This window comes from Mobula birostris, chromosome 17, assembly GCF_030028105.1.
Source record: "Mobula birostris isolate sMobBir1 chromosome 17, sMobBir1.hap1, whole genome shotgun sequence".
In the NCBI taxonomy this organism is placed as follows: Eukaryota; Metazoa; Chordata; class Chondrichthyes; order Myliobatiformes; family Myliobatidae; genus Mobula; species Mobula birostris.
The window spans coordinates 32194761-32217261 of record NC_092386.1 but is presented as its reverse complement, the minus strand read 5'-3'; the positions used below and the strand labels follow the sequence as shown (position 1 = coordinate 32217261).

Here is a 22501-nt window from a genome sequence, read left to right as displayed (position 1 = left end):
ACTGGCTACTTTCAAATTTTTTTCTGCACATTTCAGGGTTTTAAAGCTTCTTCTTCTCAGTCACACACAACCAGCTGGATGCATTCTTGTCCCTCTCTTTACAACTTCCTAAAACAAGGTTGAGTGAATTAATTTGAAACCCTGTCTACTCGATACCTTAATATCACTTTAACCAGCACAGAGCTTTTACTCCTGGTGACCCTGTTTAAAAAAAAGAGCAATCATGGAAAAAGAAAACCAAGAGCAGGTTAAACTGATCCAAATCTCCAAGTATAAACTCAAACTAGATACAAAGAGGTATAAAACCACAGAGGTGGCAGTAACAGCATCAATAGAAAGCTAAGTGATAGTTAATATTATAAATAATATTAAAAAAGATTATCTATCACCCATGATTCTGTGATTTTACAGAAGACTAGGTAAGATCTGTGTATGATCCACTGTATTGTTGCAATTAGCACCAGTAACGGGCTTACCCTGCTGGTTTTATTGACTGTGCATTTGTAGCAAGATGACTGATTGATACTTTGTTCCGTGATTCACAGAAATATTCAGATTGAGTTAATAATGAAGTTAACAATAAATTATCAACTTTACATTATTCTTTCCAGATGAGTGTACCCATTTCAAGCAAACCTCTTGATTTGCATCAAAAGCCAAATGTGAATTTGTGGGGGAAAAAAAATTATTCTAGAGAACAGGCATAGAAAAAGATAAAGATCTTTTAGCTTTATTGTCACAGACAGGAAAATAATCTCATCCCAGTGCTTTAAATAATTAAAAATGTGATACTTCTGAGTTATACAGCACTTCAACACAGCAGGATACAGAAGATTTAGAAGCAAATTTACAATTTACTAAGCATAAAGGTCGGTTGATTAATTAACAAGTTATTTTTGAGTAAAATAAGAGCCTGAATACTTACAAGTTGTATAGCTATCATAAGCACGGTCTTAAGGGAAAATGTTCTGTCACAGAGATCAAATAAATCTTCCAAGCTAGGTCCCAGTAATTCAAGCACCATGGCATTGTATTTTCCACATGGACCAAAGTAGTAAACCTGAGGAATTCCATCTGTAAAGGAAGGTGAAAAAAGAGAGGTTGAACATCACTGTATTGAAAAGCTGCAGTCTTCACACTAAACTCTAAAACCAGGGTCCAGGTCACGGCATAACCACGTTATTACACTGTAATGGAAAATTCTTATTGATTGCATTAATTCATTACCCTGACATAAAAGCAACTGTTTCATGATTGCAAAGCACAAGTTACAAGAAAACTTTCACATATGTTCAAAGGTAGATATAACATTCAAAGAAACCCTGGCCCTCTAATCACTACCGTGAGCTACTCTTTTGGAATTCAGGTTGCAATCCAGCCTGGGCTAAGAAAATTAAAGCCTTTAAAACTTAAAGGGTCTGTCAAAAATCATTGGAACATACCCCAGAGAAACAGGCCACTCAGTCAAACTCACCCATGCCAAACAGTGGAAACCTTCTGTATTAACCCCATTGGTCCAAAAATTAGATCTAGGGAAAGGGGTTAGAAATCAGAGGGGCTCTGAGGGGGACCTTCACCCAGAGAGTGGCGAGTACCAGGTACTGCCTGGGAGAGTGCTCGCGGGGTGGGAGGGGGGTCACTGACTACATTTAAAAAGTGACGAGTGCTTTACTCACCCGGGCATAGAGGGTTATGGACCAAGAGATGGACAATGAAAATAGGGTGACAATTTTAACCATTTCACTTTGGGTGAAAATTCACAAAACAGCCTGTAATTCAGCATAATGAAATTAGATCATTCCCAAAAATAACAATACTAAAAAAAAATGTACATTTCCTCTTTTGTACCTTGCTTGGCTTGTACCTTTTGCTATTGTATAGCAAAAAGGGATCGTCATTCAATACGTAAACACGCACTTGACAACGATGCCCTTAACCGAAACAGCCAAGAAGTAATAAGTACCTACCTTGGGTCCCTTGAGCGTAATATTAACCTGCATAAGTTGCTGGAATGACTTATTATTTTCAATACCCCAGTCCAATTAAATATCAGACTTACATAGTAAAAATGATTTGATAGGATTTTATTTCAAAGGAGAAATAAATGTGCCACCATCTCACAATTATCCTGATACAGGTTGAGTATTCCTTATCCAAAATCAGAAAACCTCCAAATTTTTTTCTGAGCGCTGATATGACGTAACAAATTCCAGAAGTTGCTGGGAAGGTTTCCAGGCGATTCACAGGTCTCTGCGCACCATGCACAGTTTTGAAAACTGATCTCACAGGCGGTATGTAATGAACAGAAATTGATGAAAAATAGGAAAATATTCATAAAGCAAAAAATGAAGAGCTGGACCAGTCAGCATCGGTGTGAACATATGCCACTTAACAGAGTGCTGATCATGAAAAAAAAGCAAGAATCTATCAGGATGAACTGAAAACTGAACATATTTGTGAATATTCAGCAGGCTGGTTGCAGAAATTTAAGGAAAGGTACTGTATTACATTTTTAAAGCGTCTGCTGGTCACGAAAATCTAGCACCAGAACAAGTCTTCAATTCTGATTGTTTTTATATCTTCCATAATGGCATTAAATTTTTTTTAAAGCATCACTGATGAAAATCTAACACCAGAACAAGTTTAAAATGATGAACGTTTTTATATCTTACACAGAAACTAAGTACAATATAAAGTGTATTATAATCTTTTAATCAAAACATGGCATCACAGGTGGAGACTGAAAGCCTGCTGTTGTCTGTTGTTCAACAGCTGATTCAGATATTCTCCAGATGCTGTTGTGCTGCTTTTGTTACCCTGCACACATTATATTTTCATATTATTGGTACATCATTGTTTTTACTGTTAAGTACCGTATATGTGATGAACAATTGTAAGACAAAGAGTGCTTAGTGGTAGCATATAAACTCAAGCATCAGAAATGATGGCGATCCCAAGCTACTTTGTTACATATTCCAAAATCTGAAAAAATCCTAAATCCAAAGCACTTTCGGCCCCAGGCATTTCAGATAAGGAGTACTCAGCTTGTGCAATCTACAGGTTGTAAATTGCTAAATTGTACAGATTTATGCAAGCTGCATGACAACAATCATTGTTCATCAGAATAAAATCAACTGAGAGTCCTTTACCCGAACTCTAGCAAGGAGGATGAAAAAGCATGAATCAAAAAACAATTCCAGACATTATAATGATGGTTTATGATAACAAGGACAAGAATAGGAAATGCAGAGGCATAAAATGATTTCATTTTAAAACCAGCTATAAAGAACCCATTTCAAAGAAGTGTCCATTACAATGAAGAAAAAGCATAAACCACTCATATCTAAACAATGAACAAGGTCCTAACTTGCTATCGAAATAATGTCAAAGCTATTTGCATGACCTCCCCACGTCCCCTCTAGTTAATCTTGTGCAAAAGCCACAGAAACCTCAGGCAGGACAAACATGCAATCAAACATAGAAATCAAGAAGTTTGCCTGTGCAGAAGTGAAACTCTGACAATTCAGAGCTGTGAAAAGTAGAATACCAACGCCTGCTTTCCTCTACAAGTGACCACCGGGTAGGGAGAAGTACTTGCATTTGCACATAAACACATCACAGAGAGCCAAGACAAGTTATTTTGTCTAAATGCTGCTTTTAACTTGACAAAATGTTAACTCAGGTCTTACTTGCCTCTTTCAATCTGTTCATCCAATATTCCCTTCCTTCCCATTATTTCACTTTCTCAACCTGACATCTTATTCATTATTTTAAACTTGTACTTCCGACACTGTGCCATTCTTTTCACAAGGTTTAAATACTAACTAGTAAAGGAGATACTGGTTCTGTGCTCACTTGAGCAATACACAATTTCCTCTTTGCCCTATGGTCATGGGGATTAAAGGAGAAAGAGCATGTTCATCTAATGGTCACTAGCTGGTTAATGGAACTTCTACGGTGTCATCTAAATATGGCGATGGCTGGCCAGACGCAGGAAGATCAAAACTGATTTCAAGTTGTTAACATTCTGGAAAAATCTAGTACCTTTAGACTGATTTTTTTTATAATATAACTGCATCAAAGGATAAATAACTTAAAAAAACCCATTTACACACAAGGCAATAGCCAGCTGTAACCACCACATCCCTGACCAAGAGAAAATGGCAGCCAGGAGGGCTCCTGAAAGCAGCAGAGAGCCAATGACAAAGGTGTGCTGCAGACATTACCGCAATTACTCTGTGCTTCAATGTGAGTATGGAGTGGATGGTTTCGTGACTGGGGTTGGTGTGGAAGGAAGGATAAAGCCAAAAAGATACAAGGTGATTTTACAACATGGTAAAATCACTGGTGTCAAAATCTATCATCAACAGTGTTTTTAGGTAGATGATTCATTTACACTTAAATGACTCTGGCCACCAGTCTTCTATTTGACAAAGTATTGTGGATTGAGTTCACAACAATGCATTTCCCAAAAGCTGTGAATATCGGGATACTAGCCAGACTCTGCGGATGGAAGTGTGAAGTTTACAGGTAGTTTCAAAGACAGTATTATCTATACTTTGAACGACGCCCTTCACGTCTGTGTGGAATGGCTGAACTATCCTGAGGAGCCTCGGGGGGCAACCAATCCTGGCGAGGATATTGAACAGGCCGTCTCTGCTCACAAGGTCGAAGGCCTTTGTAAGGTCAATGAAAGCGACGTAGAGTAGTTGTCTTTGCTCTCTGCATTTCTCTTGTAGCTGTCAAAGGGACAAGATCATGTCGATTGTGGAGCGTTCCGACCTGAAACCGCACTGAGACTCGGGATATACCTTTTCGGCTATTTTCTGCAGTCTGTTCAGGACCACGCAGGCGAAGGCCTTCCCAACGATGCTCAGCAAGGAGTTTCCCTTGTAGCTGTTACAGTCACTTCTGTCCCCTTTGTTCTTATATATGGTGACAATGTTGCAGTCTCTCATGTCTTGCGGCACTGCTCCCTCTGTCCAGCACTGGCACAGTAGTTCATGCAACTGCTGGGCTCTTCTTCGGAGGCCTTCAACATCCACAGCGGTGTGAAGCAGGGCTGTGTGCTTGCCCCCACCCTGTTTGGCATCTTCTTCGCAGTGATGCTGAAGCACGCCTTTGGAACATCAACTGATGGTGTCTACCTCCACACCAGATCAGACGGGAGTCTGTTCAGTCCGTCCCGGCTGAGGGCAAAAACCAAGGTTCGTGAAGTACTCATCAGGGACATGTTGTTTGCAGATGACGTGGCACTGGCAACACACTCTGAAGAGCAACTGCAAAGCCTCATGGACAGCTTCTCAAGAGGCTACCAGGACTTCAGCTTGACCATCAGCCTGAAGAAGACCAACGTGTTGGGCCAAGGTGTTGAGCACCCCCTGCCATTACCATCAACAACTAAGAGCTGGAGGTAGTTCACAAGTTTACATACCTTGGCTCTGCCATCACGGACAGCCTCCTGCTGGACCCCGAGATCAACAGACGGTTCGGACGAGCTGCCTCAACATTCGCCAGGCTGACAAAGAGAGTCTGGGAGAACAGAAAGCTGACGACGTACACCAAAGTTGCAGTCTACAGGGCCTGCGTCTTCAGCACACTGCTTTACGGCAGTGATACCTGGAGCCTCTACTACAGACAACAGCGGCGTCTCAACACCTTCCACCTTCGCAGCCTGAGACACATCCTGGACATCACGTGGACTGACCAACTCACCAACAATGAGGTCTTGGCCTGCGCCCAGATACCCAGCCTCTTCGCCCTACTCCAACAACGCCGTCTCCGCTGGCTGGGCCACGTACACCGCATGTCAGACGGGAGGATCCCGAAAGACCTGCTGTATGGGGAATTGGCCTCTGGCAAGAGAGCACAAGGGCGGCCCCATCTTCGTTTCAAAGACGTTTGCAAGAGAGACATGAAGTCACTGAAAATGAACGTCGAGAGGTGGGAGGACATCACAAGCGATCACTCTCACTGGAGGCTGGAACTACGCAGAGGTCTAAAAAGAGAGGAGAAGCTGAGGCTTGCTGCTGAAGAAAAGCGCACTCGTCGGAAAAACAGCACCAAGACAACACTGGAGGACAGTGCCTTCAAGTGCAGTCGCTGCAGCTGAGACTGTCACTCCCATGTGGGACTCTACAGCCACAACAGACGCTGCTCTAACACAGACTGAAGTAAGACTTTCCAGGCACAGATCCATGGTCTCACGAGACTAACGGATGCCACCACCACGATATTATCTACACTTCAGAATATTAATTGTCCTCTATGTTAGTACGTAAAATGCCAAATAAATGTATTGTGGATTTAACTTGCATTCCTAAAGGCTGTGGATACCAACCCAGACATGTTGGCGTCGAAGGAAAGGATGGAGTTAGGTGGTGTGATATTTTGTATGTAGCTTCAAAAGGAAGCATTGTCTATAACTTTTTAAGTAGTGATTGCCTTTGTGTTTAGCATATAAATAATGAGCTCACAATGGGCTAGCAGACCTTTCTACCAAAGGCGTCTCCGTCCGTATGATGCCTGCTGTACCTTGTTGTGACAAATAAAGAAGCTGTTTTGTATCTACCAGTGACTCTGCCTCTCTGGTGATTTCATCCACGCTACAACAGTTTATGGCTGGACTGTTACTTCACTGCCACTGTTTCCAAACCAAATTTGTAATCCATCAGTTTGGGTAATTTACTTCCTTGTTAATAAAATTATATGTTTAAAACAGGAAATTCAAATTGAAAAATTCAACAAATGATATCTATTAATAACTGCACATCCATAATAATCAACAATGAGATATTCTTCAGAATACCAGACTGAGCTCAACTGAATATCTGATATGTAAAGTGTTGGCCAGCATTCCAAATCGACCATTCGGGTAGAAGTCTGTCAGGAATCATGAAACTTTTATTACAAAATAAAAATGTAACTCACAAGGACATTTCTTTGGTACTTTTAATGCTGGCATACAGCCAACTACAAACTTTTTTTAAATAGGTTCCTGCTAAAGTACACTTTTATTTCTAACAGAGTCACATCCCTCCGCTCTACCTGGTTCATGACTGCCACTTAATAGAGATAAAAAAACTGAACTCCAAATCTTAAGATCTGAAATAGAAACTCAAAATGGTTAAAGCATAAAAGTCTTTGAGGAAAGATTTATTCATGAAACATGAATAAATCTGTCATCTGGCACTAATGAAATTATTGTTGATTTTCAGTATGTTTTACATTGTTTTGTTCTTTAAAAGCAACATACGCCGAACGCTGCAGGAACTCAGCAGGTCAAGCAGCATCTATGGAAATGAATAAGCAGTCAACTTTGGCTGAGAGCCTTCTTTCAGGTCTGGAAAGGAAGGGGGAAGATGCTAGAATAAAAAGGATGGGGTGAGGGGAAGGAGATAGCTAGAAGGTGATAGGTGTAGCCAGGTAGATGGGAAAGGTCAAGGGCTGGACAGGAAGAAATTTGATAGGTGAAGAAAGTGGACCATAGGAGAAAGGGAAGGAGGATAGAAACCGGGGGGGGGGGGGGGGGGGTGATGAGAGCCAGATGAGAAGTGGTAAGAGGCTAGAGTGGGGAACAGAAGACAGAAAGGGAAAAGAAAGTTTTTTTTATATAAATCAGAAGGAGAAATCAATATTCATATCATCAGGTCGAAGGCTACCCAGATGGAAATATAAGATGTTGCTCCTCCACCCCAAGAGTGGCCTCATCTTGGCACAAGAAGAGGCGGTAGGCCAACATGTCAGAACGGGAACATCAATCAGAATTAAAATGTTTGGACACTGGGAAGTTCCGCTTCTGGCAGATACAGTGGAGGTGCTCAACGTAACGGCTCCCCCATTAACGGCGGGCCTCACTAATACAGAAACATATAAAGCCTCATCGGGAGCGCCAGACATAATGGACGAACCCAGCAGATTCGCAGGTGAAGTGTTGCCTCACTTGGTCGGACTGTTAGGGGTCCTGAGTGGAGGTAAGGGAGGAGGTGAATGGGCAGGCGTAGCATTTAGGTCGCTTGCCGTGATAGGTGCAGGGACAGAAGTAAGTGGGGAGGGACGAATGAACAAGGGAACTACACAGAGGGAGAGATCCCTGTTGAAAGCAGGTGGGGAGGTAGAGATATGTTTGGTGGCAGTAGCTGCAGAGGATGATGTGCTGGATGCAGAGGCTCATGGGGAGGTAGGCAAGGACAAGAGGAACTCTATCACTGTTAAGGGGTGAATGGGCATGTTCAGGAAATGGAGGAGATGCAAGTGAGGGCAGCATCAACTGTGACAGGGACAAATGTCTGTCATTTTGGAGAACAGATTTTATATTATTCAAATTCAAAGATTCTACAGTTTTCTTCAAACAACAGTCACACCTTGAAATAAACAACATTCCATCAGGGAACAATGTCAAGTACTACCAAAAAGAGTACACGGTTCACAAAAATGACAGAGTACAGAACAGAATTAATGTTCAAACTGTATTTAGTTCTTCGGTAAAGGACTCTGTGCAGCACTGTTTGTGGACAATGTTTCAGAGAAGATCTGATAGGTCGTATGGGGGGTATAAAATGAGTGACAAAAGAAGGTAACATTTTGAACAAAGACATTTTTGACAGATGTTCAAAATCATTAATTGTTTCAAACGGAGTAATGTTGGGTGCTGATGCTTTTGTGATCCAAAGGCTCTTTGAATGTCAAGAATGAGACAGAAATCTTGTTGTTCATGGTGTTTTATTAAGTGCTACATTAGCAAAAAAAAATGAACAAGAAAGACACGCCGAGAGAATGAAAGGCAAAGGAAAAAGCAGTCACGGTGTTTCATACTCACACAAGAGAAAACAAAATTCCAGTGATAACAATTAGCCTATAAAGTAAGCAGATTCAAGTGGTGTGACACCTGCTACAGAAATCTAAGCTTCTAGAAAAATACAGAAGCAACTATACTGTAATTGCTGGAAAACTCACTGAGCAATAACATACATTTAAATGATTATGTAAAAATACAAACAAGCACAGTAAAGTTAAATTACAAGAAAATAGAAGGAAAATAACAATTCTACATCTCAATCCAGCACTAAGTAAAGCAAACCCGTCGTTGGTGGAAGAGGAGTTGGTAATCAGAGGACATAGGATATGGTAATGAACAAAACAGCGAGGAAAGATAAAAGCAATACGAACTTTACACAGCAAGTGATCACAATCTTGACTACACAGTCAAAGCAGGTGGCAAGTTTAGGCAGCACAACAGTGAAGCTAGCAGAGCTGATGCCTCATTGGTCCAGTGACCAGGGTTCAATTCTGAAGTGCTAAGAGCATGGAGTGTGCACAGTCTCCTTCTGACCTCCTGGATGCTTCTATTTCCTCCAAGGTATGCAGATTGATGGGTGAACTAGCCTTGCTGCTGGTATATTTGGTGGCAGGAGAATCAGGGAGTAGACTGGATTACCGGAGAATTGGTATTCAATAGGAGGCTAATAGTCAGCACACACTTAAAGGTCTGAAGGGCCTATTTCCATGCGGAATACTCTGTGACTCAAGAACTTCCAAAAAGGAATCAGTAAATATTGGAGAGAAAGGTACTGGATAAACAACAGAAAACGGATTTGACAGTTCTCCATAAAAGCACGAACACAGACAAGTCACTTCAGACAAGTCACTTTCTATCTGTGATTTGGAGATATGAATGAATTGGAAACCTTGACATTAATAGTTTTAATAGAATTTAAAAGTGCTGTACTGTTACTTTATCTCATTTTTATCCCTTTCTCTATTCACTTCTTTGGCCTAATAGAGAATGCTGATGGCTGGCTTTAAAGGATAGTATCTGCTGTGATCACCAATACGTCTTAGATCTCAGTTCCGGACAAAACATTGAAGAATTTAAGTGGAGCAAAGAAGGTCAAAGCGACCTCCTTAAACCCAGAACTGGCTTGATTGGCTGAAACTAACCAATTAAAAGCAAGGAGGCCTGCAATTAAACAATTTTCACTTTATGCATCAGAACACAAATGGGTGATTAACAAATTTAATGGCCCAAAAGGAAACTTAAGCATGGACAGGTACATTTTCTGCAACTCATTAGGAAGTGAAAACCCTTCCAAAGCTTTCTGCTTTGCTCTTAAGTATGTGCTGTGGAAATACATCAGTCAGCACATCACTTGAACCAGCTTTAACCATATTTTAGCTCTAATGGAGAATACATGCTAAGTCATTAGAACTCTATTTTTTTTCCATTTGATTAAGCAAAGACTAGTGCTCAAAAACACTTGCAAATCTATCAGCATTCCTCCATTTCTAAGAGGAAATGCTCCACTTGCTTAAGCTCAAAGTTAATTTATTATGAATGTATACATTATACAACCTTGAGATTTGCTTCCTTACAGGCAGCCACAAAACAAGAAACTCAAAAGTACCCACTAAAAAAAATCCAATATACACTCAATGTGCAAAGAAAGAGGATAAAAAACAAATTGTGCAAACAATAAAAACAAGCAATCAGCATTCAGAACAAAAGTGAGTTCACAGACACGAAGCCCGGAGCAGGCCCCCAGCCTCAGTTCATCACACAGTGGAGCAAAACATCGTGGAGCTTGCAGACAAGAAGCCTGGAGCAGCAAACAGAACCAGCATGGCCCTCGTCTCCAGTCCTGACACTCTGCCTTTTCATCCTATCTGGCCTGGCGTTTAAACCATCCAAACATCAGGTTGTTCCATGCTCAAAGACCCAGGCCCGGACATATTGATACATTCTGGGCCTGAATCCCACCGCCATGTTTCAATCAATCCGTATCCAACCTTTCCCAATCAGCCCGGTGCTTAGATCAATCAAACATTGCTATCGGTTCAGGTGAACGGGCTCCAAAACTCATCTGATCCAACTTTCCTTCACTTCACACACCCCAACTCCATCTTGGCCTTGTCCTGACCATTTCTCCCTGAACATGCTTCGACCTGTCTCCAAATCCACCTCGCACCTGCACTCCTCGCTCCTCGAGTCAGCCTCAGTGAGAGACCTTGCAAGCTCTGTGAGCCCTGTACGCTAACTCCATCCGAGTAATTGCAGAACCCTCAGAGTTACGAACCAAGGGTGCAACAAAATGATGCATCCAAGCCTAGATCAACTGGAATCAGACCAATTCTTCGCTACCAAAGGCATGACCACCAGGAGAATTTCCTGTTTCTGCAAAATAAACTCAATTACAATCAATGTGAAAAGGAAAATACAAATTTCCCTGCTTGGTGAATAGTCATTTCAACAATCACAACATAGAGTACTGTGCTCGACAATAAGAAACTTCTACAACTTATCATATTCTGCACAGAGCAAGATACTAGCATCCATCGTTATTACTTCCCCAAGGTTATCGAACAGCAATCAATGTTTGGGCCAAGTCCTGCTCTTTGATTATAGGCTCCCTGCCAATTAGAAAACTAACAAGAGATAGTAAGCTATCCTCCAAATGCAGTAAGTGGGGTTTCATGATGTTTATGGTTAATAAAAAATATTTTTTCTGTTTTTCTTTTAAATAAATTTTCTGCATTCACATTTGAACAGGAATTTCAGATTTGATGCAGGGATTTCAGAATGGGAAATGCAATTTAGCTTAGAAATAACTATACATTCTTGGCGAGTTGGATCCAAGTCAGAAAATTTTAGCATTGACAGGAATAGTTCATAAATGATTCATTCTTCTGGATCAGATATCATCACATTGAGTTTCCAGGATTGTTCACTGCATTTTCCTGTGGAACAATCTTGGTAAAAGTGCTGCGAGCAGATAGGTTTCAGGAAAAGGCTGGACTTGGCGCCAGAACGTATGGCAATACTTGTGTGCTGCCCACAACACATCCCTAGGTGTGTAGGTTGTTTACACAAATGACACATTTCACTGTGTTTCGATGTACGTGCGAAAAGTAAGTCTGAATCTGAAATCAGTTTATTCAGTTGTGCACTAAAAATAAATGCAGTTTGTGAAAAAGTATGTTCATAAACACAGAAAAAGACAAATTAACATAATTAGCTAATTATATAAAAACGCAAACATGAGGAAATCTGCAGATGCTGGAAATTCAAGCAACACACACAAAAAATGTTGGCGAATGCAGCAGGCCAGGCAGCATCTATAGGAAGAGGTACAGTCGACGTTTCGGACCGAGACCTTTTGTCAGGTAGTCCTTTTTTTGTGCGTGTAGCTAATTATACATCTGCCTCAATTAATTTCAAGATTCATTTAAGTAGTAAGTACCCAAGACATCTTTAAGAAGCATGCCTGAGGAAGGCAGCATCTATCATTAAGGACCCCCACCACACAAGGCATGCCCTCTTTTCATTGTTACCATCGGGGAGGAGATACAAAAGCCTGAAAGTGCACACTCAACAATTCAGGAACAGTTTCTTTCCCTCTGCCGTACGATTCCTAAATGGACACTGAACCCATGAATACTACCTCACTACTTTTTTTTAGTTGTTGTTTTTTGCACTTATTTATTTCAACTTATCTATTTAGAAGAGAATAAAGTTGATACTTACTTTTTTACACACACATACACACACACTCACACACTGTAATTCAGTTCTTAAAATTTTTTTTTATCATGTATTACATTGTACTGCTGCCATATAGTTGGCAAATTTCATGAAATATACCGGTGATATTAAACCTGATGCTGATTCTGATAAGGACAGTTTAACATAAAGTTCTAAATATAAAACTGATTTCATTTCCTTTGCTCAAGAACTAAAAGCGTTGTTAAATTTACCCTGCTACACCTACATAACATGAATGTTAATAATGCTGACATTCCATGGGCAAGCATCTGTGCAAACAACATTATTTTGGTCTTAAATTATAGGACTGTATAGAACTCCTGTCTATTTAGAAACCACAAGGGTTATGTAAAGCAAGATACTGAAGCACAGTATGGAAGCACCTTGTATACAGTAAAGGGAAACATCAAATTTTGGCTGTTCCATACAACCACATTTGGCAAATAGTGCAAACCTGTCAAAGTAGTTGGATACAGTACTAACATGTAAAAAATTACTGATAAATCTAGGCAGAAATAGGCACTCTCGTCACTACCAAATTAGAACAGACCATGCATGCTTTATAGCATTACTTCTGAAGTGTGGCCTTTGGTGGTTCAGAGAACCTATCTACAGGCAGCTTCACAAATCAAAGTTCAAAATAATTTTTACCAAAGTACATATATGTCACCACATACTACCCTGAGATTCATTTTCTTGCAGACAGTCACAGTAAATACTAAGAAACACAGCAGAAGCAATGAAAAGCTGCACACAAAGGAGGTCAAGCAACCACTGTACAAGTTGTGAAACTACAAAAAAGAGAGAAAAAAATTAACCAAGTAGTCATAATAAATAATGAGAACCTCAATTGCAGAGTCCTTGAAAGTAATTCCATAGGTTGTGGAATCAATTCAGTATTGGAGTGAGTGGAGTTAACTCCTCTGGTTCAGAACCTGTTGGTTGAGCAGTAATAATTGTTCCTGAACCAGGTGATGTGGGCCCTAATGCTCCTATGACTCTTTCCTGATGACAGCAGCGAGAAGAGACGGTGGGTCTCCTTGATGATGGATGCTTCTTTCCTGCAATAGCGCTCTTTGTAGATGTGCTCAATGATGAGGAAGGCTTTAGCCAAGATGGACTGCGCTGTGTCCACTGCTTTTCATCGGCTTTTCTGTCCAAGAGAATTGGTACTTCCAGCCCAGGCTTGATGCAGTCAGTCAATCTACTCTCCACCACACATCCGCAGAAGTTTGTCAAAGTTTTAAATAACATGCCAAATCTTTGAAAATTTTAAAAGGAAGTAGAAGTACTGCCAAGCCTTCTTTGCAATGGCACTATGTGCTGGACCCAGAACAGATCTTCTGAAATGATAATGCCAAGAAGTTTAAAGTTACTGACCCTCTCCATCTCCAATTTCCTGATGAGAACTGGCTCGTGGACCTCCACTTTCCTCCTCCTGTAACCAATAAACAGTTCTTTGGTTTTGCTGACATTGATTAATAGGTTATTGTTGTGACACCGTTCAGCTAGATTTTCAATCTCCTTCCTATATGCTGATTCATCACTGCCTTTCATTCGACCAAAGACAGTAACGTCGTCAACTTAAGTATGGCATTGCAGCTGTACTTAGCCTCACAATCATAAGTATAAAGCGAGTAGAGCAGGGGGCCAAGCATACAGCCTTGTGGTGCACGTATGCTGATGGCGATTGTGGAGATGTTGTTCCTAAAGCAAACTGACTAGGGCCTGCAAGTGAGGAAATCAAGGATCCAGTTGCATAAAGAGGTATTGAGGCCTCGGTTTTGGAGCTTATTGATTAGATTTGTCGGGATGATAGTGTTGAATGCAGAGCTGTAGTCAGTGAGAGCATTGTGATATATGCACCTTCGCTGCCCGGATGTTCCAGGGTTGAGTGAAGAGCCAATCTTCAAGCAGCATTTTAGATTTTATTTCCATGTCAGGGCAATACAGAAATACAGAAAGTGTCTTTCCCTTTGTAACCTCTGCTGCTGAAGATGTCTTGTGTCTTGCACACAGAAGAACATCAAAGACCTGGCTCTGGGTTTCATTAGAAGACTGAGAAGTCAAAATCAGCCTATGGCCAAGTTTAGCATCCCTGGCTTAAAATAAGAGTTACGTTGGTGATTTTTGTTTGATTGAACAATACACCACCAATTATTAAGACATCAACCAGAAATGTTAACTCTCCACACCTCCCCATAGATGCGCGTGATCTGCTACTTCCAGCATAGTTTTTTTTAAATTTCACACCTGAACCAATAATGTACAGACACTTCATTCCGCTTCTCCCTCCAAACAAGTCAAGCTCTGAAGCTGGCTTCAAGATAGGGATAATAAAAACAAATTCACTCACTCAGAGAGCAGTGGTCGCTGGAATGTTCTGCCACGGCTATGCAGACTTGGCGACGGAGAACATTTGAGGCAGAAATCAATATATATTTGTCCATTAAGGTGATTTCTACTTAGCTGTGGCCTTTGCACTATATGTTGTTTATCTGCACTGCTCTTTCTCTTTAGCTGAAACACTACATTCTGCATTTTATTTTCTTTTTATCACTTTTTTATGTAATTATAGTTTTATCTCCCTGGATGGCACACATACAAAAGCTTTCACTGACAACAACAAATTACTACCATCAAAGTATGTGCGATTAGTTCAGGCAAGTGGTAACAAAGTCAACAAGAGAATAGCTATTTGTATATTTAATGGCAGAACAGGTAAGAAGGACTTAATAGTATAGTTCTGCTTTTATCTCTGATGTTCCATTGTCGCAATGAAATCCTTCAAAGGCAATTGATAGATTATAAAGTTAGAGTCAGAGTAAGACAGCAGGGAAAAGGGCCCTTCAATCCATCTGGTAAATACTGACCAAGATTCCCATCTAAGCTAATCCCATTTGTCCATGTTTCAACAGATTTCAATAGGTACATTTAATGTCAGAGAAAGGTGTACAAAATACATCCTGAAATTCTTTTTCTTCAGAAACTGAATGACAGTTAAACGTTAGAACCCCAGCTCCCCCTCCCACGCACAAGCAGCAGCAAAGCAACGGCCTCCCTCACTAGCAAGAAAGCATCAGCACCCTCCACTGAGCACTCAAGCTTGCAGCAAAGCATCAATTAAGACACAGACTTGCAGTACCCCAAAAACTACTCATTCACCCGGTAATTCAACATACCACAGGCTCTCCCTCTCTCCCCCGAATAGGGGAAAAAGAGGTGCCCCATTTCACAGCGAGAGGGAAGACATAACAAACAACTTGCTGATTTATGATGTTAAAAGTCTGTTGCATCGCTTTTTCCAAGCTCTGCGCCCAGAGAGTCGGCCACAGAAAGACGCAGCTCTCTGGACACACAATCTCCAGCAGCCAACCCTCTGCTCCCGATGTTCCATGTTCTCCCCCAACGCTTCATTCAGGGGCACCAGCCCAGAATCAGCACGTCTCCACAGCCACAAAAATTCACAACCCTGAAGGCATGTTCGCCTTCCAGGCTGCGCCCTTGGCCCATACACCTCTAAACTTTTCCTATCCATGAACCATCCAAGTAACTTTTAATGCTAAAGCACTTCCTTCAGCCACCTGCTCCAGCAGATCATTTTAAATACCAAACGCCTTCTAGACTTTCATTAAATCTCTCCCCTCTTACCCTAAACCTGGGAGGATTAAAAAAAGACTATGTACATTCATCCTTTCTATGTCCCTCATAATTCTTTACGGCACCATAAGATCACTCATTCTTCTATATTTCTATGAAAAACTTCCCACCCTGCTCAAATAAACCTGTCACTTGAAATCCGGCAACAAACTAGTAAATCAGCTATGCAATCTTTCCAGCTTCAAGGACCGTAGGAATCTTAAGGTCAAAATAAGGTTCCCAGCAAAATTGAGCTGATTTACATTAAAAAAAATACTAAATAAATTCACTTGAATCTTCTAACACTTACAATGAAATTCAAGAAAGGTCTCAAACTTACCTTGCATTTCAAAATTGTTTACCTGCGCTACACTTTGTGAAGCTACATTTCCCCCCTTCCTGTCCCAGAACCAAGAGGTGTCAGATGAACAGTCCATGAGTAGGGTGGGTGTGATCCTTTGTGATGTTACTAGCCCTTTGCCGGCACCTTTCTGTATATACTGTATGTCACTGATTCAGAGGACCCGTCCTGTCCTGGACCCATCATATACAATGCTTATAAAAAGTATTCAACCCTCCCCCCTTGGAAGTTTTCATGTTTTATTGTTTTACAACATTGATTCACAGTGGATTTAATTTGGCTTTTTTTGACACTGATCAACAGAAAAAGACTTTCGTGTCAAAGTGAAAACAGATCTCCACAAAGGGATCTAAATTAATCACAAATATAAAACGCAAAATAATTGATTGCATTAGTATTCACCCCCTTTAATATGACACACCAAATCATCACTAGTGCAGCCAATTGGTTCCAGAAGTCACATAATTAGTTAATGGAGATTACCGTGTGCAGTCAAGGTGTTTCAATTTATTGTAGTAAAAATACACCTGTAGCTGGAAGGTCCAACCGCTGCTGAGTCAGTATCCTGGCAAAAACTACATCATGAAGACAAAAGAACACTCCAAGCAACTCCACAAAAAGGTTACTGAAAAGTACAAGTCAGGAGATGCACACAAGAATATTTCCAAGTCACTGAGCATCCCTTTGAGTACAGTTAGTCAACTTTCAAGGAATGGAAAGAATATGGCACAGCTGTAAATCTGCCTAGAGCAGACTGTCCCCAAAAACTGACTGACTGTGCAAGAAGGAAACTAGTGAGGAAGGCCACCAAGAGACCCATGACAACTCTGGAGGAGTTACAAGCTGAAATGGGAGAGACTGCACATACAACTCTTGCCCAGATGCTTCACCAGTCGCAGCTTTATGGGAGAATGGCAAAGAGAAAGCCACTGTTGAAAAAAAACTCTCATGAAATCTCTCCCAGAGTTTGCCAGACAACGTGTGGGAGATTCTGATGTCAGCTAGAAGGTTCTATGGTCTAATGAGACCAAAATTGAGCTTTTTGGCCAACAGACTAAACGCTATATTTGGCACTACATATCATCAAAAGACACACCATCCCCACCATGAAGCATGGTGGTGGCTGCATCATGCTGTGGGGATACTTCATTGTAGCAGGCCCTGGAAGGCTTGTGAAGGTAGAGGGTAAAATGAAGGGAAATCCTGGAGGAAAATCTGATGCACTCTACAAAACAACTGCGACTTGGAAGAACAATGACAAGCATAAAGCCAAAGCTACACAGGAATAGCTTAAACACAGCAAAATTAATGTCCTGGAGTGGCCAAGTCAGAGTCCAGACCTCAATCCAATTGAGAATTTGTTGCTGGACTTGAAAAGGGCTGTGACACACGATCCTCATGCAATCTGACAGAGCTTGAGCAATTTTGTAAAGAAGAATGGGGAAAAATTGCAGTGTTCAGATGTGCAAAGCTGTTAGAGACCGATCCACACAGACTCAAGGCTGTAATTGTGGCCAAAGGTGCATCTACTAAATACTGACTTGAAGGGAGTGAGTAATTATGCAATCAATGATTTCGTGTTTAATAATTGTAATAAATTTTGACCAATTTGCAGAAATTTGTTTTCACTTTGACCCGAAAGAGTCTTTTCTGTCGATCAGTGTAAAACAAAAGCCAAAGTAAATCCACAGTGACTCAATGTCCTAAAACAATAAAACATGAAAATTTCCAAAGGGGGTGATTACCTTTTATAGGCACTGTAAATATAATTGTAAAGAAAACATCATAGCATCTCTACTTCCTCATGGAGCCTGTGGAGATTTGGCATCACATCAAAGGCCTTGGCAAACTTCCCTAGATGTGTGGTGGCAAGTGTACCAACTGGCTGCATTGCAGTCTGGTATGGGAACACCAATGCCTTTGAGCGGAAAATCCTACAAATTTAGTGGATTCAACCCAGAACATCATGGGTAAAGTCCGCTGAAACACTGAGCGCATTTACATGAAACGTTGCCATAGAAAAGCAGCATGCAAAGATCATCACCACCCAGGCCATGCTCATTTCTTGTTGCTACCATCAGGTAGAAGATACAGGTGCCTCAGGACTCAAACCACCAGGTTCAAGAACAGCTACTACCCCTCAACCATCAGGCTCTTGAACAAAAGAGGATAACTACACTCCTCTATTGAGATGTTCCCACAATTAATGGTTTCACTTTCAGGACTCTCCACCTTGTTATTTCATGCTGTCATTATTTATTGCTATTTATTTACATTTGCATTTACACATTTGCTGTTCATTGATGCTGCTTACAGTTACTATAGATTTGCTAAGTATGCCACAGGAAAAAGAATCTCAGGGTTGTATGTGGTGACGTGTATGTACTCTGATAACAAGCTTTACTTTGAACTTTAATATGTCCCTAATGGCAGGTAGGCTGGTGCCAGCGACGCATTGGGCAGTTTTGACTTTTTGTTGTAGAGCTTTCCCATTCACCGTAGCGCAGTTTCTGTACACCTGTTGGATGACTTGAGTATAGATGTGCATAGTCCAGCTCTCTTCAGCCTCCTCAGAAAGTAGAGGCATCGCTAAACTTTCCTTATTGTGTTCTGGGATTATGAGAGGTTGGGTTAGATGTGTACTCCCAGAAGTTTGAAACTGCTCACAGTTTCCACTGCTGTGCCAATGATATAGAGTGGTGTAAGTGCTGGGAGTTCTCCTGAATTAGATAACCATCTTGTTGACACTGAGGAAGAGGTTATTTGCCTGGCATCAGGCCTCGAGCTCTTCCACCTCCTCTCAATCAGCCATATCATCATTGTTGATGATGAGTCCACCATTGTCGTGTCATTGGCGAACTTGACAATGTGATTATTCAGGTGTTTGGCCATGCAGTGAAGTGTGAGCTGTGTACAGCAATGGGTTACCCAGGTAGAGGATGATGGGGAGGGAGGAGCAGTTGGGCATCCTGACCATCTCAGGTCTGTTGATTAGCAAGTTCAACACCCAGTTGTACAGTGGTGTATTTAGACCGAGGAGTAGGCGTTTGTTGGAACATTCAAATTTACAGCACATTACAGGCCCTTTGGCCCACAATGTTGTGCTGACCATGTAACCTACTCTGGAGACTGCCTAGAATTTCCCTAGCACATAGCCCTCTATTTTTCTAAGCTCCATGTACCTATCTAAGAGGTTCTTTAAAAACTCTATTGTATCCACTTCCACCAGCAGAGCATTCCACGCACCCACCACTCTCTGTGTGAAAAAACCTCCCCCTGACATCCCCTCAGTACCTATGTCTAAGCACCCTAAAACCATGCCCCCTCGTGTTAGCCATTTCAGCCCTAGGAAAAAGCCTCTGGCTATCCACACGATCAATGTTCAACAAGGTCTGTGGGACAACAGTGTTGAGTGCTGAACTGAAATTCCAGAAACAGCATTCTGACATGAGTGTCCTTGTTTTCCAGCTGTGGCAGGGCCAGGTGCATGACAGATGCTATGGCATCTGTCGTTGAATGGTTCTGTTGGTTAGCATATTAGTGAGTGTCCAGAGTGGAAGGAATGGAGTTTTTGATCTGGGCCATAACCAGCCATTTAGAGCACTGCACAATGATTGGTGTCAGTGCCACCCGGACGGTAGTCATTTACTTCTGAAGGTGTAGAGTTCTTTGGTACAGGGATGATGGCGGCTGATTTGAAGCAGGTGGGGGCCACAGCCTCGATGAGCAAAGTGTTGAAGATCTTTTTGAAGATATCAGTGAGCTGGTGTGCACACTCCCCGAGTACTCGGCCAGGGATGTTGTCAGGCCCGGCTGCCTTACAGGGGTTGACTCTTTGTGGAGTCCTTCTCGTTTCCGCTGCTGTTACAGCCAATGGCTGCTCACGTGGGACGGGGTTAGCTTTTGAGGCTGGCGCTGTGTTGCATGCTTTGGAGCATGCATAAACGTTGTTTAGAGCAAGGGAGAGCTGTCTCCGCCAGCTGATTCTGCTTCTCATGTAGGCAGACTCACTAGCACCTGTGGTTCATCAGCATTGGAGCCATGTTTAGACACAGTCATGTGTGTACAGGGAATACAGTGAGGACTATCCACGTGACCTACAGGTGATTCTGTGTTGATGGTAAGCAAGGAGGAGGAGATGTTGTTGCCAATCGTTTCTCTGGTCCCTGTCTCCCAGGTTTAAGATTTGTATTCATTTCTGCTCAGCACATAATTAAATTAGCTTACCTTATATTTATTTCCTTTTATGACAATGGACTTAATGCTACGAGAAAAACCTCAGAAAATTTTCACTCACCAACTTAGTTAACCAAACATCACAGACACATCTAACCCGATCGGTGGGAGCATGGAGGTGCTATCTCAAGGAAGCAACATCCATCACAGATCCCCATCAATCTTCTCACAGCTACCAGTGGGCGGGAGGTACAGAAGTCTGAAGTCCCAATACCACTCCAGTCAATTATAGTTACTTCCCTTTATCTATTCAGTTCTTAAACTAACCAGCACAGCCCTAATCACTATAATATAACAATAACCACTTTAATCATTTTGCACTACAATGTTTTTTTTGTTCCAGTTGCATCCTTTTAAAAATTTGTGCTTAATTTAATTTAGATTTATCTTTCTCTTGTGAGTGCTGCTTATGTAATACACTGTGTTTCTGATGTTGCTGCAAATTTTTCATTGCACCTGTGCATACATGTACTCATGCATAAGGCAATAAACTCTAATTTGATTTTGAAAAAGACATTAGACTTGCACTTTTTCTTTCTCCAACCTCCTTTAATTTATTCCCTAGATATACTGCTTCATTTGAATACAGCTCCTTTCAGCGTCATACAGTTATAAAGCTTGTCCTTCGGCCCACCTGCTATAAAGCACTCACTTAAACGAATGCTATAATACCACAATTTTATTCTCCGACTATTCCCATTCTAGGTTCTATCACCCATCTACACGTGAAATGATCATTTCCAGTGGCCAATAAACTTATGAAACCCAATGTCTTTGAGAAGTGTGAGGAAATCAGAGTGCTGAGTGCCAGATGGTCACAGGAAGAAGGCAGCAGTGAAGATCCAGACTGAACCCGGATGTGAGGAGCAGCTCCACTTTCTGTGCCAGGCCACTTCATGGGATTCTCCAAGTGTTCTCATGTATAATGAAGCAACACCATGAGAGACTGATTAATGTTTACATGAATGTTTGCCTACAGCTGCTCCAGTGCCATCATAGGCCCAAACATTTCATTACTGAGACACAAATTGCATCATTTTCTATTATAAACATAGATTTCTGGAATTCAAAATTCCATTGTGAGCAATAGACAACATGCCTGAGCTTAACATGGATACTGAATTATTTGTGCACTGTCATTGGCCTTGATTTTCCATCTAAACACTTTCAGACATAAACACGAGGAAATCTGCAGATGCTGGAAATTCAAGCAACACACATTAAAAAATGCTGGTGAACGCAGCAGGCCAGGCAGCATCTATAGGAAGAGGTACAGTCGGCCCGAAACGTCGACTGTACTTTCAGACATAATCAAGTTGATGTAACATACACCCTATTAAAATTATTACTGAGGCGCAAAGTGCCTCTTTAATGGTGTCTGCATGTAGATAGTTTGCAAGTATTTCTCTGGAGGTCCTGTATTTGGTGCTTTTAGGTTAAGAACTCTGTAAACTGTTGGAATAAGGGCAGGTGATTTACTGGGAGTTGTAAAAAATGGTTTCTCACCATGTGTAATGTAGTCAGAAACTATAGTCACTAGGTGTCACTGTAGAGCAGACCAATTCCCAGCCCATTACCAAATGGCCTTACTGATATAATTACAAAGAACATTCACACACACATACACTCTTTTTTTAAATTTACAGGTCACAAACTGCTCAATCTAATACACATTCCCTCCGTAATGATGGATGATAGTGTTGCCAACTCACTTTCCCTTCGCTCTC

General features: G+C 41.3%; 1 protein-coding gene across 3 annotated transcripts in view; it reads right to left on the bottom strand.

The window, feature by feature from the left end:
- LOC140211593 (casein kinase I) overlaps positions 1-22501 on the bottom strand; it is a 236406-nt gene that overhangs the window by 77239 nt on the left and 136666 nt on the right. For all 3 annotated transcript variants that reach the window (XM_072281476.1, XM_072281477.1, XM_072281478.1), the window contains exon 5: positions 926-1074. In XM_072281476.1, the coding sequence (XP_072137577.1) occupies positions 926-1074 (149 nt within the window). The remainder of the gene's footprint in view (positions 1-925; positions 1075-22501) is intronic.